The following is a 26,054-nucleotide window of genomic DNA, read 5'->3' as shown; positions in this document are numbered from 1 at the left end:
CAATTTCCACCCCTCCACCCCCCCTATAATTAATGTTAAGCCCCGAGATCCTTATATTGTATGTTACAGAATGCTGCAATGAAACTGGTGGTGTAAGTGAATAAGTAGGGGCTATTTGGGCTTGATGATGGCATATTTTGTCCTTAACTCTTTTTTTGTTGTTTAAATCGTACTTTGAGTCAGGAAAACAGCGATGTCAAACACATATGTTCCCCTTGACTCATTTCTCAACAGCACTGTTCTCTCCCCCCCCCCCCGCTTTCCCAACTATTGTCTGCATAATTCTTTGAGCAGATGTTTGAATATTTTTAGGTCAGTGGCTGACATTACATCATACATTTATTTGTAATGATATATTACATGTGCATTGTTATCTTGCATCCCTAAAGAGCCCAAGGTGCTTTGCAGACTGTCGGTCTGATTCCCTTCTTCTCCCCGGTTGAGAGACGGGAGGAATTCTCCTGTAGCCAATGGGATTACATCGTGGTGAGAAAGATGAGCATTAGGCCGAGAATGTTGTTTCTGAATTATAAAAAATGCAGCTGTCTCTGGGGAGCAGCCATTGCATGACCCAACACAATTGAGGGGAGAGGAAAAGCTAGGACTAAGACTGAATTGATATGTTAATTCCATTTTTATTTCTCTATATCGGAAATAGCTTTCATACCCAATTGCACAGGATTAAGCCCTCCTCTCCTCCTACAGCTTGTCAAGATGTGCATATTTTATATTACAAATTGTGAATTTGCTGCGTATTGCTGGGGAATGTAAAATCTGGACTTAGCACTTTTCTTTTTCTCCCCCTTTGGTTCTCTTTCCTGTCTCTGCTGGGCCCTGATAGGTTGCCTGTTTAAGAAGCAAAAAGCTCAAAAGTACAACACAGGGAGCAACCAGCTGCATTTACTTTGTTTACCAGAGCTAGAAATGAATAATGCAGATTTTGTTTTCATGAAAGTCCTTGTGTGGCAGTAAACATAAGACTATTAGCAATCATTACTTAAAAGTTGCAATTTGCACCTTAATAGTACCAGTTATTTAAATAGCGAACAACCGTTTCAGACGTAGCAATCCACCTTCTTCTGGGGTAGACTAGCAAGGTCTTAGGTCTCATATATGGCATAGTAAGAGATGTGTGTTATGCATATAATCATGATGAAAGGCTTTGCATTTATGCAATGTTACTACTCACCTCATTATTAGAAGGACAATAAAACTGGGTACCAAGCAAAATAGGCCTGAATGGTACTATAAAATAAAAATGCATTTTCTTCCTTGTATTTTCCCCCGGGAGAGGAAGTACACATCAAAGACACCAAAAAGACTCTTGCTTCAAAACTCTTCAAGTTCATATCCTTATATCACAACACAGACAGATTTCATGAAAGCAATTTGGGTTCAAAAAGGAGGAGAGATATTTAACTTCTTAAGCGGAATAAAATGGCCCCATTCTTGGCTCAAAGCCCACCCACTCATTTGATACCATCAAATGGGCCGGCCGGCCCAAGAGGCAAGGTGAGGTGACCACCTCAGGCAGCAGGGTCTATCAGCAGATCCCAGTGTCAAACTTTCTTTCTTTCTTCCCTCCCTTCTTCCTCATGTAGATCTTCCCTGATCACTTTCTTCCTTGGTGGAGACCAAGGCCATCTTGGCATCTGTCTCCAGTGCCCAAAATGTCTTGGGATGGCCTCAATCTGGATTGCATTTGGGGATCAGGCAAATGCACCGATCCATTTCTGGTTGTGGATTGGGCTCGTGGGACCACACATGAAATGTGTGAGGTGGGTGGCAACAATTGCACCACACATCTTTAACTGACATGGGGTGGAAGTCTCCTGGCCACTTGGCAGCACGATGATCTAACATGCAACCAATTTGCCATCTGGATAGATTATTACTTGGGACATGATTTCCACTGCCCTTTATATATCCATTTCATTTTGTGAATCAGAATGGACCACCATATCAGCCCCCATAAGAATATGGTATTTGGATTGCTATTTTTGTTGTCGATACGGACAACTCACTTCTGTTAATAGCTGGCTACAATTTAGAGTCTCCTCCCAAATTCTATGGTATGTTTCATTGTGCATAAGGAGCATTGCAGTTTTTACCTTCCTTATTTTCACTGCAACTGGGTGAAGGTTAGGCTGAGAAAATAGCTTGCCCAGGCTGCTAGAAGAGCTTCATAAATGATCAGGAATTTCATCCCGGTCCTCACCTGTAGGCAGCCTACACTTTTCTTGTAGGACACCTTATTTCTTTGCCTTGTGCTTCCTCCTTAAATCTCAAATGCCCATATGTGGTAAAGAATACGTTAACCATTTCCTTTTTTGATCCAGGGATTTTGGGGACCTTTGATGAAGGGTGCTTCTAGTGGTCCTCCCTAACCTGGAAGCAAAACACACTCATAAATTGCTCATGTTGTTTCTGACTTTCTCTGCTCCTCCATGATACTCACTGAGAATGGGCAGTGGGCCTTTTGGAAATATTGGTGCCCAGGCAGCTGGTCTAACCTAAGCTCAAACATTTACTTTCCCATTATCTAGTCTGTTGCACTAAAAACAACAGTCTTGCTGTTGTGCCTTACATACAGGAAATATTGCCCTGAGTTCTGCTGTGCCTCAGGATAACATCCCATACATATGTCCAACCCCCATTCAGATGAAACATTTACTAGTTCGCTGGGAGAGACGTCTAGTGGTCTTACCTCTCTGCTTCACACCCCGGTGAAGACACAGCTCCAAAAAATATATTCCAAACCAGGGCATGTGTATATGTTTGGTTTTTTGCAAGTGACGCTCAGGGCCCAGGTCAGGAGTTGCCATGTTTGGGCATCTGCCAAGAGCTCTCCATTCTAGCAGGCAGCCCACAGAAAAGCGACCCCTGGATCTGTTGCGATAAAGAGAGAGACTCGCCGAAGGTGGGGAGAGCATCTTGTTGCAACTTTCCTTCCTGCCCAGAAAAAAATCCAGGAGCTGGCACTCTGTCCACTAAAGGCTTCCAACCAGAATGTGATATTCAGTATCCTCTAATAAATGTTTGATTTTTCAAAACTGCTTAGATATTATGCATGGGTGGACCCTCATAACTTTTTTTAAAAAAAAATCAGTGCAAACTTGAAAACATTTTCTCCTTTCCCTGACTTTTTTTTTTTTTTTTTTTTTTTGTCCGTCCAAGACATAATCTTCCTTGATTTTATTTTCGGCAAAATACGGTGTCTGGTTTTCTTTCAGGTGTGGCCGCAGAAATATTCAACTTCAGTCAATGAAGTGCTGATGTTCAGTATCAGACAGACATAGAATAGAAACTGCATTAAGCTGTTGTGCAGACTTTAAGAGTTCAGATGTTAACCATAAAAAAATGTTAATTTGTGGCAGGAATGTAATCTGGTTATTTTAGTGGCTGAGACATTGGTTGCCAATGCAGAATATAGTCTTCATTTAGACTCTTTCGGATTGTATTGCAGACAGGGAAGCGTTGTGTAGGCAGCGCAGCACACGAAGTTTCTTTTCATAAAGCCTGGCTATGAAAATACCCCTTTGTTAATTTTATTAAGGCATCTTTCTTTCTGAAATTAAAGACATTTGTAAAGTTTTTACTTCCAGAACATGCTCGCACAAGCAGCAGGATGGTTTAGGGAGCCTGATAACTTGAGCCAGCTGGAAACATGTTTCACAGCAGAAGATTTTAGTTTCATTCATTCAACAAATTGGAATGATTGATTTTTGCATTGTGTATGTGTGTGTGTGTGTGTGTGTGAGAGAGAGAGAGAGAGAGAGAGAGAGAAAGAAAGAAAGAAAGAAAGAAAGAGAAAGAATTAATTTTGTGGGATTGTTGGTCCAACCCAACAGACCGTATTCTTATGGACTGCATCCCGTTTCTACAAATGCTTACTCTGAAGTGACTGCTGCTGAATTCAGTGAGGGCTATGCCTCAGCAAGGCTGTGTGCAAAGATTGCTGCTTTAGGCAACAGTCCTATATCCACTGGGCGTAAACTCCATAGAACTTAATGGGTTTTACTTCTGAGTAGATTTGCAGAGGAATGCACTGTTAGTTTCGTTCCAAGGCCTGGCACTGAAAGTACAGTGAGATTAGGCTCTTAATCTAAAAAATAAAAGGATATTGTTAAGGTTATGGCATGAGTTATTTTTTGCCCTTAGCCTTCCTGTAGAACTTCCCTGTGGAGTCTTTGGAGAGGTCTGGTTTTCTTTACTGTAGTCACTTTATAGTCCTATAACAGTGTTTCCAAATCAATGGCATTATTATTGCTATTGTGTTTCCTGTCAATTACAAATGGTGCTCTGAAGTGCTTTCTACATTCTCTTTGTAACAAACTGGAAAATAAATGTGTGGGTGTGGGTGTGGGTGTGGGTGTGGGTGTTTAGTGTGGCAAAATACAGTACGGCCTTTAAAATGTCCCTTAAAATGATCAGGGGACCTGGGATTGCAGCAGGAGTTTACAAAGCCAGAAGACCTGTGAATACTATGAACATCAGATTCGCCCCACAATACATGACATATGCTCAAAGTGTCATTTAAGTTTAGAAACTGAAATAGTTTTTCCTCCTTACTAGGATAACCTCTGATGCAAGGCGATTGGCATTTTGCATCTTTTAAAGCCATTTTTTAAACCAGATGCTTAATGCAGCCTATTTCGAGCTAGGCATACCTTCATGCTGAAAACCAACTAGGGAATGGTGTCTTTGTAAGATTTCTTGGGGAAATGGGTCACAGACGAGCATGGTTCCCCATTAGATTTACACATTCCCTTTGGCAACTGTTGTTGATAGTCACTTATTTTTTTTAAGAGAGGGATTTAAAAATAGTTGAAAATACTAGAATCAGGAGCTAAAGGTTTAGAATGGAAAAGGGGAGATGTTATTTATTTCTGAAGAAGCACAGTTTTACCATCAGGAAGAAAAAGGCCTAACATTATCTACAAAAAAAGTAATAAGCTCTGGAGCAGGGGGTGGGGGAGGGAAATACATTGTTTATGATCTATGGTCTGCAGTAATACTGTTTAATGGTCTCCAAGAAATCTGGCCAAGGTGAAACCGAATCTCCTTTAGGAATATCTAAATGTAAATAAATGTGCATATGTGCATCTCCATGCTCTCATTTCCCACATGTACATTCCTCCACATCCATACCCAGGCGCAAATAAAAAGGTTATAGAAAAACAAGGCACTGAGAGTTTTGTTGATATGAGGTGTTAGTCTTCCAAACTGCTAGAGAGAGAGAGAGAGAGAATTTTTAAATGCTCAAAACTGTTTGAAACAGCCGTTTTGTTAAAAATTGATACCAAAATTTAAATAAATGTGCATTTATGTGGGTCTCCATTCTCAGTCCTGCCCACACATGCATTGTTTTAAGCAACTCATCGGGAGGCTACAGAGAAACGTGACCCTTGCAATCTTGCTGATAGGAAGATTTAGTTTTCCAAATTGCAGAAGACGGAATAAATCTTTATATGCTCTAGGACACTTGAGACAGTTGTTTTGTTAAAGAACAAAAGAGCCCCCAACTCATTGTGGGGCGGGGGGGGGGAAAGAAATATTAAGTCCCAACATAACAAAAAACTTAGCATGCTTGTGCTGGTGGTATAAATTGTAGGGAAGGCAAAAAGCAAGCTGCTTCCATCGGTTTGCTCTGCTTTGGCTGCTGTTCGCCAAGTGCAGATGTTCAGTTCCAATTGATTCCATCACCCGTTTTCAGGTGCTGCTACGAAGTTCATTTTGATGAAATTTTCTATTAGGAGCAATTAAATTCAAACATATTAATAGCCAGGAGCTGTGCTGTAATGCTTATGCGTTTGTGGCAAATGCATTCTCTTCCTTTTAAGCTCTTTGTGATAATAAACATAATATTGTTCAACTTTATTGGGGGAGAGAGAGAAAATTCCGAGGGAAAAGTTGCCGCATTAGTGCTGCATTTTTATTGTATTAATGTAAATGAGATGCCGTCTTTGCTCTTTCATCTCTGCATATTGTATCTATTATTTCTCTATCTTGCTCTTTGCTGGGTAAGTGCCTATATTCTCCTCCTTGCATTCAGCATAAAACTGCTATCATCTAATGATACCCTACCTCATTAAAGTTGTTCATGATGCAAAGGGGAGTGTGATAGGCACCATCTTCTCTACCTTAAATGGTTATGGAAAAGCAGAGCCATCGAACGTGTGAAAATAGCGTGATCCATCTTGAATAACCATTAAAATTGGGCATGTCAGAAAAAGAACAACAGCAGCGACAGAAACTTTTTTTTTTTACTGGGGAAGAACAGATCCATAGCCCCAGGTGGCAAATATGCGAAGCAATAAGGGTTTTAAGAAGCTTTTGGTTCTTCCTCTATCACTCTCAGAAGACTACTTTAATTGAAAAACCTATTGTGCCTGGTTTTCTGTATGTATACGAGGAAAAGCCCAGTTTTCCTAAAAGATTTGTATTTTGGCTTACCATAATAGTTAATTTTTAAAACAACTTCCCAACTCTTGTTTTCTCGCCTTTAAACATCAAACAAAGATGTAGCTGATCTTAACTTGTAAAGAATTCTGTTGCTTGTAAAGAATTCTAACTTGTAAAGAATTCTATTGCTATTATAACTTTAAAAAAAATACTATTAAATATTCCCAAGGTGTCACTCCTACATACAATATTTGGCCTGTTTCTGTAAGAATTCCTGTACAATCTGCCCTGGAAAAGGATGCATCATGCTGTTTGCTATTTTAATGAAAATAATTATATCCATCAAAATCTACTGTGCGATTTCAGCTAACCGTGTTTAGGAAAGAAAAAGGGATGGAATCAAAGGCATCAGAATGCAGAAGTTAAAAGCCTGTGTATTTCTCTGGTCTTTTCCACTGATACCACTGAGAGGTCCTTCTGTGCAGTGGTGAGAAGTGGTTTGGTTTATGAGATGGCATAATGATGCACATCCTGTAGCACCATCATTCTCTTAAATCCCCTTCAAAGATTGCCAGATCTGTAATTCTATGTGTACACAGGTGATCATCTCATTTTGTTCCAGACGGTAAGTGACTTTTTCTAGGAAAAGAGCCGGATCTCTTAAAGCATGTCAATTTAGGGGCAGGAAAGAGACAAACAAAGGATGCCAGCTAGAGATGTGTGCCAAACTCTTCATCCTGCAGTTTGAACTGCAATATTGATAAACCTGGCCAAAGCAGCCATGAAGTAACCAGTGGGGAAGAAATAGTAGTTATGAGTGATAGGAGCTCCCTTGTGTCTTTTAAAATGGAGAAAGGTAGGATACAAAAAGAGGAAAGGTAGGATACAAACTAAATAGTCGGGAGCCACCACAGAAGCTTGTATAAATCTGCCTGGAGAAGTTGCATGCATTGATAGGAATAAAGGTAAAGGGATCCCTGACCGTTAGGTCCATTTGTGGCCGACTCTGGTGTTGCGGCCTTCATCTCGCTTTATTGGCCGAGGGAACTGGCGTACAGCTTCCGGGTCATGTGGCCAGCATGACTAAGCTGCTTCTGGCTAACCAGAGCAGCACACGGAAACGCTATTTACCTTCCCGCCGGAGTGGTACCTATTTATCTACTTGCACTTTGACGTGCTTTCGAACTGCTAGGTTGGCAGGAGCAGGGACCAAGCAACAGGAGCTCACCCCGTCGCGGGGATTCGAACCGCCAACCTTCTGATCGGCAAGTCCTAGGCTCAGTGGTTTAACTCACAGCGCCACCTGCATCCCGCATTGATAGGAAGGGGTCTACAAATGTGGCGCTTAGGCATTTGCTGTTTCAACATTGCTGAGGCATCTGTCTAAGCTATTTTACTTATTTAAGCAGTTGAATTTGGTGGATATGCACTGTTACTTCAGCTTCCTTGATGGGCAAATTAGCACCACAATCCTACAGATGTCCTTTCAGAAGTAAGTCCCATTGAGGTCAATGGGACTTACTCCCACCTAAAACAAACTAGCATGTTCTATCTTTGGAGATTCGTTATGTACTCAATAATAAGCAATGGACAGAATAGAACGATGGTGGCTCTTTTGGCACCAGAAGTGCAAAGAAGATGTTTCATTATTTAAGCTGGATAATTATGGTATTGTTAGGAAGCAATGGGTTTATCTGTATGTGCATGCATTTCATTTAGTAATTTCCATATACAACCTTGTATTACCACCATGCATTCTTAGATACATCTAAAACAAATCATGCAGATATTGCATATTATTTAAAAATGTATAAATTCAGCACACTACTTACATGCAATTCGTTTATACATTCACCCATATGTTTTCTGCATGCATACATGTATTTTCAAGGCAGTTGGGCTGATTATTCTGCAGTTTTGATTTTTCAGTTTAAGTGGGGGTGGAATATTTTCCTGAGATAACAGCTTTTGCATTGCTGTTTAGCATCTTTGAATCCCTTGCATATCCAAGGGATCTTGGCAAACAGCTGCTGGTGAGAATGGGCAGTTAGTCTAATCTGATATAAGAGAGCTTCGTGGTTATATAAGAGAGCAGATGCCTGGGCGATCATACCCTAAAAGTGATTATATTGTAATGCTACCTAACCAATCAGGTGGGTGACATGGCAACTGAGACCAAAGTTCATGTAAATGAATAAGTAAGCATTTTTTGCAAGGAATCCTGAAAAATCATCAACAGGTTGAGATGCCTTTCAACGCTCCGAGAAACATTTGTGGAAAACCATGAATAGTTTGGCTCAGCCCTAAACGTCAAGGCTATGCCCAGAGTAATGTATCCTTGCAGCATTCTCCAGTGATGATATCACAGTGGCCAACTTTGAAAGGTGCTCCGCAAAGGAAACATAATTAAGTGCTACCCAATATCATGGGACTGACTAACAGTTCATTCGCACAACGTGCTTTTCCCATCACTGGACGATCAGCTTCCCACAACTGCAGGCGGCAATTCCCTCATCTGCACCAAATGCATTTGCATGGGAATTCTCTGTTGCAAGAGTCATCGTGGGGAATTGTTCCATGATGGGAAAAACACACAGGAACACGAAACCCAAAAAGAGAGAGCAAAATGTAATTAATGCTGCACTGGCATCGCTCTAACAATATTGTCAGCAGATAGCTCAGTAAAAAATGGGACAGCTTAAGGCGCCGGACAAAATACCTCGATCAATTCTAGCAGCATAGTTTTGAGGTTGCACCGCTGAACAATATGCTAAGCTTTCACACTGATTTTGTTTTGCTCCCTATTCAAGCCAGGAATGAAGAGCCACCATGATTTGAGCTGCAGGGTATATCAGGGGACCACAAGGAATCATCTCTGCAAATAAAGCACCTAAGAAATAACTGTGACGTTATTAGAATACAGAAAGAGTTCACTCTGCACCACCCACTGGTAGGCTGCAACTTCCTAACACACACTATACCATTGGGGCTACAGCAGGGAAAGAGGGAGAGGGGTGGGGAGAGGAGAACGAGGAAAGGACAGACCTGAGAATAAACTTGGACACATGATTGAATATTTACATTGGGCACTTCAGATCGATTGGCACAGTGGCTGACCCAGCTCTGAAAGCATTGCTTTATGCTGTTCTCTCACCTCTCCGGGCATTGATGCCCATGCCATATCTTTTCAGTAAAGTTCAGACAGAGTTATCAGATGCGTTCGTCTTGCACAGTGTATGTAGGTAGGGTTAGTCACTTTGTGTCGGCGATGTGGCAAGACACCAGTAACACAGGCCAGGCTTCTTCACTGCTGGATATGGGAGGGGAAGAAGGATGCTCTTACTGAGATGCATCTGCCATGACTAGCTTGGAGTGCATCATCGTGCCTGTGGGAGTGCTCTGGATTGCAGCCTGTGTGTCATGGCTCTTCAGCTTGTGTCTGGTCACACAGAAACTCTTTCCCCATCCATCCACATCTATGGTGAAACCAGGACTGTAGTTATCATGGCCTTCAAGCTGTGCTAAACATAAGCAATTCAGATATCTGGAAAACTGGAAATCCGGTAGCTGTTTCCCTCATTCCTCATGTTTATCCTCTTCCGTTCTTGTTCCATAGTGTGAAGGGAGGGTGGGGTGGGGGGGAATATAGCATAAACTCAATCAAAATGCATCATTGTTCAGTATTGCAAATAAAAAACTGCACTTGGCAGATTTCCCCTTAAAGCGCCTCTTAATACGTATTGTCAAAACGTCTAAAGATGTCTCTTACTCATAAGCATTTAATTATTTGTGACACTCAAACTAATATCCAGAGCTGTGGGGGGAAAATAATGGTATTAAATATTTTCTCTTGTCAAATGGTAACAAAACATTGCGTACATGATAAACTCTTCATTATTTTCATGTAATGTATTTCAGATAGATAGATAGGTATATAGATGATGAGATTGAATGAGATTTCTGATGTCCATCTCTGATTCTTGATTTCCGTCCCTTATGTACCAATTTGTTTTTATTTGTTTATTTTAAATGTTTATTATATCCTGCCTTACCTTCTGAAAGCGAGCAGCTAAAGGGCCAATAAAAGTTCAGACTACAAAGTGGTTGAAACCATAGAAAACATATTTTCTTTTTCTAATAAACAAAGTCTCGTACTATGTACATATATATTGTGAGCTACAGAAGACTAATGCAGAAAATGTCTTCTCTGACCATTTTTGTGTGTGTGTGGGTGAGTGGTGGCAAAATCATGATAAATCATGGGAGGGGGGGAAAGAAATTCCTCCAAAATTTTGGAAGAGGTTCCTTACATTACAAAGGGGAAAAGGTTTTTCTTTTATCCTTGCTTTTAAAAAAACTTTTTTAAAACAGTGGTGCCAGGTTCTCTCTGCATGTCAACCTAATGGGGAAGACCTTTTGGTCTGCAAACTGTTGACGATAAACTTCAATGCACTTGCTTTCCCTTTTGATTGTTAACTATATTTTTAAAAGTATTGGAACATACATGCCTTCAGTTTCCCTCCTTTCCAACCAACCCCTCTGTGCGGCCCTGGGCACTGGCAACCCACGCTATGTCACTGGATGGCACAGATTATGCATGCAAAGATGATGCTCTACTCTGGGCTACACCACTGCATAGAAGAGCAAGTGTGCGTAAAAGCATATGGATTTAAAATGTCTAATTGTGACACTTGAGGCTTTTTTCAGTGCAAGACAGGAGCCTCAGAATGCAGTGGTACAGGATGGGTTTGTGTGTGTCTGTGTGTGTTTGTCACACAACCAGCTTTACTATGGAGCTGTATGAAGCAGTTGCTTCAGGGAGCAGATCTTACGGAGGCACAATTTTCAATTTTCTGACCTCTAACTCTGTGTGTTGTTTAAAATACGTCTATCAAAGTGGCTCATCATTTCAACTTTTTTTTTTAATTTTTACTTCAGGTACCAACATGTTTAAAGACAGCACTAGTTTGAGAAGATTTTGGCAGTGATTTTTCTCTTAAGAGATTTGTGACGTAGAGGCTGAGGCCAAGATGCAAAGGGAAGGGCCCAGATGCTATGTGTATGGCAATGGATTTATTTTTTAACCTCCCCTGCCTTCATTTCTACCTTGGGGCAGAGCCACACCATATACTTTAAGGACATCCAAAGCACATTTAAAGCACACAGCTTTCCCCCAAGAATCATGGGAACAATAATTTGTTAAGGGTGCTGGTAATTGTAGTCCTGCAAGGGGGAAACTACAGTCCTCAAGTGAGAGGTGGCAGGCAAAAGAAGTGAATTTTTCTATTTTTCACAATTTTTCAATTTTAAACATGATGTAATGGTGACCTACTCATTTGATTTCTCATGAGTGACATAAAATTCTAGATAGCAGATTATAAACCCTGATTAAAATGTAATGTGACCTGTTTCATTTCACAGAAGGTATACCTACCACAATAACCATTGGACCTATTTGTCAGGTTTCTTACCCAGGAGAACCTCCCTCATAGTCTGCACTAAAAAAAAATATTCCACGAGTGGAGAGAATGTGATTTCTGTTTCCCCACCCCAGAACAGTAAATTCTGCCCTTGTAGAAAAATCACAGCACTCATCTTTTTGAACACAGGCAAGCTTCATTTACTCAGAAGCAACAACCATACTTACATCCAACTCTGGCAAAAAAATAAAAAAAGCCTCTTCTCTTTTTTTTTAAAAAAAGAAATGAACTTTAAATATTCCCTGCACAAACACCCTGGAAGGATCTGGTTGATATTTGGCAGGTTTAATTCACTCTGGAGGGGCTTGTTTTACCTGCATATTTCATCTGCTTATGCAAAAAAAAAGGGGGGAGCTATAGTTGTTTTTAATTTCTCTGTTATCATCAGTAGGGGTGAAAGCAAGCTTTGGTTTTAACAGATCTGATTTGAACCTGAATAACAGATCAAATCAGAATGAAACATTGTGGACCTGAAAGCGAGCTGTTTCCAAATTTTACAGATCAGACACAGACACAAGGTAAATCTTGTGGTCACTGCACATTCCTGGATAATGCAGAGCAAAATGGTCCAGTTGTCTGACTCAATTTTTTTACATTCTTGAAGGTTGAGGAGAACGTTCTGTAGAGAACATTCATGGGGAGCCGCACTCAGAAGGGACACACATGGATTTGTTATGGCAAAGCATACAACAAAATTTTGGGTTGAAGCCTGTGATATCATACCAGTTTCTAGATAACATTTCAGCAACATAAGCCCCTGCAGAGCAAGAAAGTAGGTTATTTGGTGCTCTGTGGAGCAGATTGGATCTGAGGTGAGAAGACCACCAATGTGTTTGTATGGCTGTAATACAGTGGCGCAAAGTTTTTACCTCTTCAAATGATTAGTTCTTTTTGAAATACGACACATCCTACAACACTAATATGTGTGCTAAATGTTACAGAAGACCTACCCCCCCCCCAGTACCTTTCTGAATTACAGCCTCAGATCTGGATTTTGTGACTTTTAACTTCAGTCTCTAATTATAACTAAAGAATGTCTGAAATGCACAGAGGTCTGCAATGCATCTTGGGGGAAAATCTTAAACATGGATAAATAATTTAGTTTGACAGAAACAGATGAGAAGGAACAATTTGGAAGTGAGTTCCATTTAGCATCTTATCGCTTAGAGATGAGTTTGACAAGGAAATGTGGGTTGGGCTGGGTTGGACTGGGTTCCCCCGTCACTCCAAGCCCACTCTGGACCAAGTTGTATTGTTTGACTTAACATTTTGTGTTAATTAATGGAATGTTTGAGTCTGCATTAATTTAAATTAATTTAATTTGACACTTGGGCAACGAAAGGTGCATTTGTCACTCTTGCAGAAATGGAACCCTAATATGTGTCAGTTAAGGCTTTCTGCAGGGTTCAGGATGGTTTTTGATTAGTGGGGAACCCACAACCTGGACTAAGCAGTTCAGAGTCTTTTTGTGGTTCACTCGGATGTTGAAGAGAAGGCGTACCCCTTGCACATTTATACAGGTGTATTAGAGACCTGCATAGTTTTGGATTGCAACCAGTGCTATTTTTCTAGAAAAAGAGGTGCCAGAACTGAGTTCCAATGAGTTCTGGCTGAAAAAAATTCCAGATTGCACCATTGTTTCAGTCTGTAGAAGTATAAAGTTACGCTATGCTCAGAGCTGAATACGCAGAAGATTGCTGCCTAATTATTAACTTATTTATTTTTAAAAGGAAAGCCTGTGTTTGAAGTTACTGTATATATTGGTTTAATCACATCAATTAACTTTTTTTCTTTTTACATAAATAAGCTCGTAAGTGTTTGGCCAGCAATGATAGCGTCTGGTCTTTGCCAAGACAGAGCTTACTTGCAAGAGAGCCAATGTGGTGTAGTAGTTAAGAGTCTTTTACTAGGACTTGGGAGACCAGGTCCTATTTTCAAGAGGCTACTCTAGAGGTGGCATTGGGAGTGGAGGTTGCCAAGGACAGGGCAGATCCAGCCTCCAAGGGGTCCACTGCAGTTGTTGCTGCCACCCTTGCTCCAGTGTAGAAGCAGCAGGCGATGCGTTCCTAGGAGGCTGGATCCTGTGAGTCCTGCTGCCTGAGGCAGTCACCTCACTTTACCTCACGAGTGGGCCGGTCTTGGGTGGGTGGGTGGTTATATACTGGCTCTGCTGTACTCTGATCAGGTTCTGAGGTGCACCATAAACTGTGGTCTGTCATGAAGACCTGGGTAGAAAGGGAGGCAAGTGGAGCTGGTTTTGATTTTTTCTCCTTCCTGTTGAAGTTGGTGGGAGATAAAATTCTTGACACTAGGTCCAGGGCTGGTATAAACTTCCATCAGCAATGGGGACATAATACAGGGTTTGGAATTAATGTGCTTCTCTTCATCCCACCCATATCCCGCCCATGAGTCCACCCTGTTTTGGGTGCTCCCCTGTTGTATCTTCCTGGGTGGAAATGCTTTGCAGTGGAATGTTCCAATGGTGTATTGGGGGAGTTCAAAACATATCTCAAGTTGTTCAGACAGAGTGGTGCTCTATCAGCTTCTAGAGCCCCTCGGTCATTAGATCTTGAGTATAAGACCGCACCCTGAATCAAAACACTGTTCTCATTTAAATGAATTACAATATGCCCCGATTCCACGTACTTTGATAGGAAACAATTACATAAGTTGAATGTTTGCTCTTGGGAATGTACAAAATGGTGTAAGAACAACAAATTTTCACTGGGAGGAATAAATCCACAATGACTTTTCAGTTCCAATGTAAGGAATCCAGATACAGTAATTGAACTCAAAATCTTTTTTATTTTATTTTTTAAACGTGATGTAATGGTGACCTACTTGTTTGATTTCTCATGAGTGACATAAAATTCTAGATAGCAGATTATAAACCCTGATTAAAATGTAATGTGACCTGTTTCATTTTACAGAAGACACTTAAGAATGGTTATAGAGACATTTGTAAATATGTCTAATGCATGAGAATTTTCAGGTCAATTCTTAGGCTTTTAGAAAATGCGGTGCCATCAGGAATTTTAAAAAAGAAGCCTGATCTGAAGGGATAAAAAATACTACTGATTTAGTTTTTTAAACCACTGTTGTGCTATGTAGAGTAAAAGGGGACTAAAATAAAATAAAACCACAAGAATGTTTGCTTTTAACTCCTTTTTTTTTTTTGCATTGTTAAAAATGTGGAACAGTTCGCTTTAAAGTTGAGATTCTGAAGGGAGATGCATTATCTAAGTTATAAACAGAGTGTTTGGTAAGGAGTCACTCAAGTCTCGAAGAAAGAAAAGGAAGGCGGGGGAAATACAAAAAAGCACAACTTTTGCAAAAAGGGTTTTTATATCTCTATTAATTATAGAAGCACCAGCTGTGGTGGATTACAAACATGCTAGGCTGGCTGGGACACCACAGGGGGAGACGTTGTGCAAAGGGCTCTATCCAGATTGGCCACACGCCCACACTTTAGGCAGATGTTTTCATAGGGTTTGCTAGCTTCTATTATGTGCCAAGACAGATTTCTGCCATTTTGGTTTGAGTTTATTGCAGTCTTCTGCGTACCTGACGGCACCTATTTCATACATACAGCATCTGTCATAAAGAGATTGCAATCAAAATTTTGAGGGGAGCTGGGACTTTTAAAAATCACTGCCGCTGTGCAGAGTGGGGTCAAGGCTGGTACTATAGCACGTACCAAGATAGTGGTGTGAGAAGAAGTAACCCTTTCCTTCTGTGCTTCTGTCCCAGTGAAAAATCACCCCTGAAGCTTCTTTTCCCATAGGAAGGAAGCTGCCATGTGTGGCATGTTTCTCTTACAAGGGAAATACAGTGGTGCCCCGCAAGACGAATGCCTCGCAAGACGGAAAACCCACTAGACGAAAGGGTTTTCCGTTTTGGAGGCGCTTTGCAAAACGAATTTCCTATGGGCTTGCTTTGCAAGACGAAAATGTCTTGCGAGTTCCTGCGGGGTTTTTTTTCCTTCCCCCCCTTTTTCTAAGCCGCTAAGCCACTTATCAGCTGATCCGCTAAGCTGCTAAAAGCCGCTAAGCCGCTAATAGCGCTAATCCGCTAAGCCGTCAATGGGCTTGCTTCGCAAGACGAAAAAACCGCTAGACGAAGAGACTCGCGGAACGGATTAATTTCGTCTTGCGAGGCACCACTGTAGCAGCCAGTGGGGGGGGGGGGTCATTTTCCCCAGGATCACAGCACAGGGTGAAAAAATTACCACCAGCACCCATGTTCCACCATTTTGGTCATGATTCCTTCTTGCCTGACAGTGGTTGTTTTTAATGGTAAAACCAAAACACATACAACATATAATTCAGCTTGGCCACCCCACTAGAGGAATTTCACCTGGCTTTAAAAAATAAATAAATTCCAACTTCCTTCAAAATCCCTACAGATGTTTCAGCTGAGCAGGATTCATTCAAAATTCTCTTTAAGAGATAATTTTGTGGTAGTTCTACCAGTTTGGTGTTGCAGAGCAGGTTCTTCGTCTTATCCCAAGGAAGACAGACACAGTTACAGTCATACCTTGGTTTTTGAACAGAATGCGTTCCGGAAGTCCTTTCGACTTCCAAAATATTTGGAAACCAAGGCATGGCTTCCGATTGGCTGAAGGAGCATCCTGCAGCCAATAGGAAGCCGCGGAAGCCGCACCAGACATTCGGCTACCGAGACAAAGTTCGCAAACCAGCTCACCTACTTCCAGGTTTGCAGCGTTTGAGTCCCAAGTTGTTCGTGAAGTAAGGTATGACTGTATAAGGCAAGTACAGATTCCTTTACTTGAAGTGATGAGCTATTACATGTTAGAAACAGAAGCAATCCAGGAAGAGGAAACTGAAAGCTAAACTGAGAACTCAAGAAGGCCACCCAGAGATTCCCTGTTCCCAGGCACATCACCCTTAGTGGTGTTTTCTTCTAGACATGGTGGGTGTCAATTAAAGACTGTTCCCCATTCTAACATTTTGCTGTACTAGATAGTCTGTGGCAGCCTTTGCCAACCTTGTGCCCTTCAGACTGCAACTCCTATTGGACCGGAAAAGGCTGTTCTAAGCACTTCCCTTCCTAGAGCTGTAGTGAGTGGCTGCTTATTCCTATCTTGAATGTGTATCTTATTTCTTCACCATTTCATCTAATTTTCTTGCTGGCAAAACTATGCCCAGACTGTACCGCTTCAGACTGCAGATGGGGGTAGGGCCTGATTGCACACACACACACACACACACACACACACTCACAAAAACAAAGGGATGAAAATAATTTACAAAAAGAAAAGAAATCTCACAGCTTGACAGGACCACAAAGACAGGAAAGTTAGATATCACAAAGAAAAATATGTTAGCACAACAACGAGAGATGGACAGCGGAGCTCTTTGGCATGGCTGAGGCAAAGAAAAATTGGTGTGTCAAAGTGTGTACAGGTCACATCACTTGGCTGATATCGAGAGGTAAAAAAGGGAACAACTTGGAGATTTCTGTGGTTCAGCTGTGCGGGGACTGTTTAGTTTTTCTTATTGTATTTCAAATTGCTCTGGGACTTAACTGCTTTTCTTTTACATAGAGCAACTGACATTATCAAGGTGCGTTGTGCATTTTGCAGTGGAGATGCAATTTTCTATTTCCTCTTGAATCCTGGGAATGTTGGCATTTTCCAGGCTGTCAGACAAATGAGTGCTCAGTAGGACATTTAGGCCTGTCTTTCTATCTAATCTATCTAATCTATCTCATTTCTAAAGTGCCCATCACCTTGGCATCTAGGTGTAACCTTCCTGTCCAAGTCTCTTTAGCTGGGATAATTTAGCCGAATCCTAAGAGAGTTCAAATGCCGCCTGATCAGGTTGAAACCATCTTTTATGAGAATGGATTCAAAACCTATGGCTTTAATGGGTTTGGTATTGCTCTCCTCTCAGTTTGCACAGCAGGCTACAGGATTCCAATTCCTGTATTTTGTGGGTGCCGTAACAGATGCCCTGTGGTCAAAAGAGCATGTATGGTAGAGGCAACAAGGGACATTATCACACCTAGTTCACATCCAGGTCCTGCAATTCAGCCTTGAGGCCATTCCACAGGAATGGTGATGTGACTGAGGAAGTATGAGTTATGCTTCACTCTGCCCATTTCTGGAATTCACACAAAGTTCAATCTTTTGTTGCAGATGCCAGTCATTTGTTCAGAATGAATGGTGCAGTTCTGTCACTTGAGTGTAAAGATCCCCAAACCGCCTAGAAATAAATTCACACAGGACTCAAATTTTAGTTTGAGGTTTTGGCATAATTTTGGCCACAACCTTATTGATTACAGGCTGTGATTGGTTTGCTTAGGCATTGGTTCAGACTATCTGAACCTGTCCAGGACTGTCCAGGCAGGAACAGAACTGACAACTGCCAGCGCAGAGGTCAGCAAAGGTAAGCACACTGGGAGATCGATTGGGATGGGAGCAGATCCCAAGATCACGCCCAGAATGCTCCCAGGGGATTTTGTATGGCCCTATCCCCCTTTCCTAACAACTCTTTCACTTGGGATGCGGGTGGCGCTGTGGGTTAGACCACAGAGCCTAGGACTTGCCGATCCGAAAGTCGGAGGTTCGAATCCCTGCAACGGGGTGAGCTCCCGTTGCTCGGTCCCTGCTCCTGCCAACCTAGCAGTTCGAAAGCACGTCAAAGTGCAAGTAGATAAATAGGTACCACTCCGGTGGGAAGGTAAACGGCGTTTCCGTGCGCTGCTCTGGTTCAGCAGAAGCAGCTTAGTCATGCTGGCCACATGACCTGGAAGCTGTACGCCGGCTCCCTTGGCCAATTGAGTGAGATGAGCACCGCAACCCCAGTCGGTCACGACTGGACCTAATGATCAGGGGTCCCTTTACCTTTACTATCCCCCTTTCAGGGGTCGGACAAAAGCATGTGGAGCCCCTGGATTCCTTTAATGGAATACCCACACAGCAACCATTGGAGGGACAGGCCACAGCCACACCTAGTCCCCTCCACCACACATTAACCAGTGCCTAACCGCAAACCTTACAGAGTTGTGATGATTTGCTACACGGTACCAGCCAATTGCCAAGTGGGAAAAATTGCTACCGGGCTCCTGCCCCAAGAGCAGACAACCCACGACGGTATAGCAAGGTCAATCAAACCCTAAATATAGGGAAGGGTGGTCGGGTGATCCAGTGCACAAAGTGAAAATGAGGAAGCCCAACGCGATTGTGCAGCGGTATATAAAAGTCCCTAAGATGCAAATTTAAGCACTCATTTGTCAGAAGCAGTCCCATGCCTCCGAGGGACCAATTAGGTAGCTGTAGCTATCCAAACATACCCACCCCACTAATCAGTAAGCGGTTGTGGTGATCTCACTGCAACGCATGCTCTCTGTGAGGAGAACCCGATTTTTGGGCTCTAATTCAGTTAGTGTGGCGGTCTAAATTTACCATGCTCTCAATAAATCTACCACATTCCCATCAAAAATGTTCATGAGTTAGGCCCCAACTGTACTATACATTTATAGCAGTACTATGCTGCTTTAAACAGTCATGGCATCTCCCAGAGCATCCTGGGAAGTGTAGTCATTTAAGAACGAGAGTTGTTAGGATACTCCAGTTCTTCTCACAGAGCCACAATTCATAGAGTTCCCTGGGAAGAGGGATGGATTGTTGCACCACTCTCGGAACTGTATTTCTGTTTGCACCAAACTATCTTGATTCTTAGGAGCAAAACATGCATGATAAACCATCTGTATGTTAATCTTTTAGTGCCAAATCATCTTTCACTCTTGTGATGGGTATGCATACACTGCAACTATTTCTGCCACCTTAAAAACTACAAGTGTGGCTGTGATTGATGTGTGTCACGGGTGAAAATGACTGGACCCTAAAAAGAGGAATTGATAATATTGAACAAATTGGCATACAACTGGAACTCATTACCATTCTAATTGGCAGTCAGGTTTTCCATGGATAACCTCTGATGAAGATCAAGAAGTAAGAAACAACATTTTCTCCTGCAGATTCCACACTTGCATTTAGAAATATTTCTACCTTTTCAGCAGATAGATAGATAGATAGATAGATAGAAAAGGCAAAAAGAGATAAAATGGGCATTACTTAATGCCTTAGACTCCTCACCATTTCAGTCACCCAAATCTTGTTATAGTTACAAAATATTTACAAAATCCACTGGAGATTTAAATAAAAAAAAAACTGCTGGGGAATCCTATTATTTGATAAATACATTATTCCAACATTTACTTTGGTATATAATTTAAAACATGATCCTATGCAAGTAGTACCACTATGTTAACTGGGCTCATGTCCCAAAAAGTGTCTGTAGGATTGCAGGGCAATCCTATGCACAAGAAGCTGGTGTAAAGTTAAAGGTAAAGGTAAAGGACCCCTGACAGTTAAGTCCAGTCGCAGATGACTCTGGGGTTGCAGCGCTCATCTCGCTTTCCAGGCCGAGGGAGCCAGCGTTTGTCCGCAGACAGTTTTTCCACTTCATGTGCCCAGCATGACTAAGCCGCTTCTGGTGCAGCAGAACACCAAAACCAGAGCAGAGCACGGAAACGCCGTTTACCTTCCCGCAAGTTTATCTACTTGCACTTTTGGGCCTGCTTTCGAACTGCTAGGTTGGCAAGAGCTGGCAGTGGCGTAGCGTGGGTTGTCAGCACCCAGGGCAAGGCAAGTAATTTGCGCCCCCTAACCCATGCATTTGCGCCCCCTAACCCTAACCCCCAGATGTTGCGCCCGGTGCGGCCGGCCCCCCCTGCACCCCCCACACTACGCCACTGAGAGCTGGGACCGAGCAACAGGAGCTCACCCCATCATGGGGATTCGAACCACCAACCTTCTGATTGGCAAGCCCAAGAGGCTCAGTGGTTTAGACCACAGCGCCACCTCATGTCCCGGTGTAAAGTTAAGTCAGCGTAAAATATGCCAGATCAAAACTCCATCCTGCGGCAGGGCTAATGCCACATGAGCCAGCCTAAGCCTAGCTGGAGAAAAGAAAGGCTTTAAAATAGTGTTACATCACCCTTCTTGCTGGCTTAAATTATGCTGTGTTGCCACGTGATCATGCTGTGTAGGCCTAGGATTCAGCCTAAGTCCCCTCTCTCTGGTCCCACCTGTGGAATACCCCCTTTTGGGGACTTATAGCACCTTTATATCTACTAGGTTTAGATCAGCCAGGTGGGTCCTGGTCAACCTGAGATGAGGGAAATATTGGCTTATCTCCAGCTGAGCTAAGGATGAGGAGCAATGTTGGAGTAGCCCAGCTGTACCAGGAACCTCCTGATTCATCAGAAGATTTGCTGGATCCCAACCCCACTCATCCTAGTGGATCTTGCTATAGGATTGCTCCCTTATTACATTACATTATTAAGCTGCTTTCATCCTGGTCTTTTACACCTTTATCCGTCCCTGTTTCTTGATATTGTCCTGTAGCCTATATTTATTTTAGTTTTGGACAAATTGCATTGCTTTTCCTCTGGTAGAACTTTCTGTACATTTATTTCCTTCTCACAGGAGATAAAATAAGTGAGCTTATTCATCACATTTGTATAAGAAACCTGTATTCTCTATATTGGTGCCATTCCAAACATTCGTGGGTGCTTTTTCTATTATTTTTCCATTAATACGGGATGGGAGAGTGTTAATCTTGCTGTGATTTCTAATAAGAGATCATGGCTAAGTTTTTCATCTCTTTATTATGCTTTTGGGATATTGCTCTGATTTGTCATCCCCCTCCCTTTTTGGATATTGGATATCCCCTTTTGGATATTGTGTTTTGTGTTTGAGTAAAGACAGATGCAATATCTTAAAAGTGGCATAGGCTATTTGATAGTACTTCTGCTCTTTCTTCTGCCTCCCCCAGGAATATTCCTTGCAGTATTTAAGTGTAAATGGGGACAAGTCAGCTGTTGAGGGTGCCTATTGACTAGCTCCTATGCCATCTCCAACTCACGCCACACCTGATCCTAGAATCAGTTTTGGATTCATTTTGAGATGACAGGTGACTATATATGTGGATAAAATGCCTCGCAAGACGGAAAACCCGCTAGACGAAAGGGTTTTCTGTTTTGGAGGTGCTTCGCAAAACGAATTTCCTATGGGCTTGCTTCGCAAGACGAAAATGTCTTGTGAGTTCCTGCGGGTTTTTTTCCTCCCCCCCCCTTTTCTAAGCTGCTAAGCCGCTTATCTGCTTATCCGCCAAGCCGCTAAGCCGCTAAAAGCCACTAATAGCGCTAATCCGCTAAGCCGTCAATGGGCTTGCTTTGCAAGATGAAAAAACCGCTAGACAAAGAGACTCGCGGAATGGATTAATTTCGTCTTGCGAGGCACCACTGTATTTGTTTGTTTTTAAAAGTAAACTATTTGTATGATGTGCAAGTCGAGACTATACACTAAGCTCTTAGTGGTTAAGAGTTGAGACTATTTTTAACTTGGCAGTATCCTGGACACCAAGGGTGAAGAAACAACTATAAATGCTCTTAAAAGCCTAGGCCAATCTTCACCCTATCTTTCTAAGCGACTAACAGAACGTGTTGGAAAATCACCTAACCATTCTTACTTTGCTTAAGGATATACAGAATCATTTCTCCCCCTGCCCCACTTTACATCTTGAGGCATCCACAGCAAGCCAAGTTCAGCTTACAGGTTGAAATCTGACAGCCAATGTTATCTCACCCGAAGGGATTATCATTAGACAAATACGTGGTAATGGATCAATGGCTACTACTCAGGAAGAGTATGTACTGTCTCCAAAAAACAGAAAGTGCATTCCTTTAAACACAGTTGCTGGGGAGAGTTATCTTGGACTACTGCAATGCGCTCTATGTGGGGCTACCTTTGAAGGTGAACCGGAAACTACAACTAATCCAGAATGCGGCAACTAGACTGGTGACTGGGAGCGGCTGCTGAGACCACATAACCCCAGTCTTGAAAGACCTAAGCTGGCTCCCAGTACATTTCCAAGCACAATTCAAAGTGTTGGTGCTGACCTTTAAAGCCCCAAATGGACTCAGCCCAGGATGCCTGAAGGAGCGTCTTCACCCCCATCGTTCTGCCCGGACACTGAGGTCCAGCACTGATGGCCTTCTGGAGGTTCCCTCGCTGTGAGAAGCCAAGTTACAGGGAACCAGGCAGAGGGCTTTCTTGGTAGTGGCACCCGCCCTGTGGAACACCCTCCCATCAGATGTCAAAGAGAAAAACAACTACCAGACTTTTAGAAGACATCTGAAGGCAGCCCTGTTTAGGGAAGCTTTTAATGGTTAATAGACTATTGTATTTTAATATTCTGTTGGAAGCCACCTAGAATGGCTGGGGAAGCCCAGCCAGATGGGCAGGGTATAAATAATAAATTATTATTATTATTATTATTATTATTATTATTATTATTATTATATTGCCCAGATCTCCTCTTTGGGGGCTCCCAGAGGCATCTGTTTCCTTGGCCACTGTAGGAAGCAGCATGCTGAACAAGGTAGGCCTTTGGTGGAACCCAGCAGGGCTTTTCTTCTGTTCTTCTCAGCAACAGCCCATATCAGTGAGCAGGATGATTCGGCAGCACGGTGATGTGCTAAAATAGCTTCCGCGTCACCCTCCCCAGCTGTGCCCAGATTGCTGCAGGTGCTTCTTACAGACCCTGGAGACCATTCAGAACAATAATTGGCACGCACTAACAACCCTGTTTGCATTCGCGTCTTGAAAATCTCTGATTACATCTGTATTTCTGCATGCAGACATTCCCACTTCGTACGCTGAGCCCGGTGACGGCTCTGAATGGCTCCCGTGTAGGGTGTGAGTTTTCTTACCTGGGAGACTGGGCTGGTCACACAGGGCAGGCAGGCTGGGCGGAAGCAGGTCACCGAGAACGCGGCAGGTGTCACTTTCTCAGCTGTAATTGAATTTGATCTGAACTGTGCTGATACATCCGGCCCCTCTCCCTTTGTTGTTCCCCTGCACATGTTGAAAATGTCTTTGTAAACCTACCCCACAACGATAATTTCATTGAGAGCCAGACATTTCAGACGTGACAGTGATCTCTAATCCTCTCTGGACAGGCAGCTCTGGGATTTCAAAATTTTCAGCCTCTGGATGCAACAAGGGGGCTGAGTTTCCACAAGGGGAGCCATCAGATGTCCTTTTAATCCTTTAATGACCTGGAGAGGTGAATTACTCTTTGTGCGATTTAATTTCATCTCTCATAAGTTTGTCGAAGACCCAATGCAGAGCTACCATGCCATTTCCTAGGCAAGGTGCAATTTTTGTTTTTGTTTTTATGTGCAACATGTTCATAGCCTACGCTCTGATGGAGACGCTCCGTACATTTCCCCATACATACAGGGGGATACATCACTCCCCTTTTCAGCGAAGGAATAAAAACATATATTCAAGTGGGTTTGTGTGTGTGTGTGTGTGTGTGTGTGTGTGCGCCTGCATAACCATTTGTAGTGGGCCACAGTATTTTTTTTTTATTGGTTGTTGAAATGTATAGACCACTTTTCATTTTCATTTTTTTTAAATCCTTCTTGAAGTGGTGTACAAAAATGCATTATTATTGCTGCGTTTGCATCCTACCTTTTCTCCAGTAGTTGCCTGCTCCTGTCCCCCCCCCCTCTCAATGACCCCACAATGTGTGTTAGCTAAAGAGAGAGGGCCTGGCCCAAGGTGAACATCATAGCTGAATGGGGATATGAGCCCTGGTATCCCAAATCCTAGTCCCCCACTCAAACCGCTGCACCTCATTGGCTGTCTATACATCAGCAAGTGAGCCAAAGTATCGTTTTAAAAGCAAATAAAAGCGGGCATTTCATGCTGCACAAAATTCTACCCAAACCATTGTAAACAAACAGTTCCCAGCAGAATGTGGCCACGCCGAAAAGCAAGACACAACAGCCACCGATGAGCGACTAAATGCAGCTGTATAAAGATGGGTCTGTAAGGATTGTTTGAAGGTACCAAGGGAGAGAGCTTGCTGCAGGTGCCTTTAGGGACCCAGGAGACCAATCAGAAGAATAATTGGCATGCACTAACAACCCTGTTTGCATTCACGTCTTGAAAACCTGTGATTACATCTGTATTTTTTTGCATGCAGACGTTCTGGCTTTGAACACGTCGCCCAGTGATGACACTTAGCCTGCAGGCCTGAACGACTCAGGTGTAAGGTGTGGGTTTTCTATGAGAATGACAACTGCTGTACAACTTAATGACGTTATACGGTGAAGAATCAATAATATGCAAGGCACTGTGTGCAAAAAAACAAATGCAGGTAACTCCCAAATCCTGAATGGCACTTTCCAAGAAGGCCAGTGGAGATTTCATTGGCATATTTCATCCAGACTAGAAATATTATTCCATCGTTGGGAACCATCGCTGAAATTCTGGAGTGTGTAACCCGGGGGGGGGGGGGGAGGACATATTTTGTGGGGGATGGGAAATTGCAGTAGTAAAACAATCACCTTTGCGTGTGAGGATTTTTTTAAAGGGCTTGCTGTGAAAGGGATCCAAAATGTTTGCCCGCTCTTGAAAGCTCAGGCAGGACAAACGTCAGTCTGAGCACAAAAACAAAAGCATGGTCAGACATGAAGAATTAAAGCGCAGAGCTGTGCCTGGAAAGAACAGGGCAAAAGCTAAGTGTGGCCAAGCCCTTAGAAATCATGTAAGGTTTCAGCTGTCATAGTAATCACTCTCATTGGAAAGTTTCGTTTCAATTCGATCAGATACTAACTGCCATTGCATGTTAGCTGACAAAGTATAGCACAAAATCCAGTATATATCTGTTGTTAATTACTAAACACTATTGGTCTCTCAGCTATCAAGCACTGCCAAATACTAAATGTCATTGCAAGCCACTTTTTAAAAAATGCAGTATTACGATCAGCATTGGGTGGCTGGTCTTGCAGCTACCATTTTAATTTCTGACAGTGCCTCAGAGCAACTCTATATTGAAATTAAAAAGAATGGCTCTCAGATGTCTGCTGCTGTTTGGAGTGTTTCTGCTGCTGCATGCCACTGCTTGTTAAGGCCCCATCTGCACTGTATTTTTAAACCATTATCATAATATTTTAAATAGTCACAGTTCTCCCCCCCCCCGAAAAAAAAAAATCATGGGCACTGTAGTTTGCTAAAGTTGCTGAAAGTGGGTAGGGAGACACCTATTCCTCTCACAAAATTAC

The 26,054-nt window shown here is 42.5% G+C and overlaps 1 protein-coding gene across 2 annotated transcripts in view; it reads left to right on the top strand.

The window, feature by feature from the left end:
* The window catches only part of TSHZ2 (teashirt zinc finger homeobox 2), a 341,580-nt gene that overhangs the window by 3,853 nt on the left and 311,673 nt on the right, over positions 1–26,054 (top strand). Inside the window, exon 1 of one of the 2 annotated variants that reach the window (XM_079979010.1) lies at positions 24,821–25,147. The exons of the other annotated variant lie outside the window; for it this stretch is intronic. Within the exon in view, the coding sequence (XP_079835136.1) occupies positions 25,114–25,147 (34 nt within the window). The 5' untranslated portion in view covers positions 24,821–25,113. Of the gene's footprint in view, positions 1–24,820; positions 25,148–26,054 lie in introns of those variants that run through there. 2 annotated transcript variants of the gene reach the window in all.

This window comes from Podarcis cretensis (assembly GCF_951804945.1).
Source record: "Podarcis cretensis genome assembly, chromosome: 6".
Lineage (NCBI taxonomy): Eukaryota > Metazoa > Chordata > Lepidosauria > Squamata > Lacertidae > Podarcis > Podarcis cretensis.
Note: the sequence above shows the minus strand (reverse complement) of the source record. Positions and strands in the feature narration are given on the sequence as shown.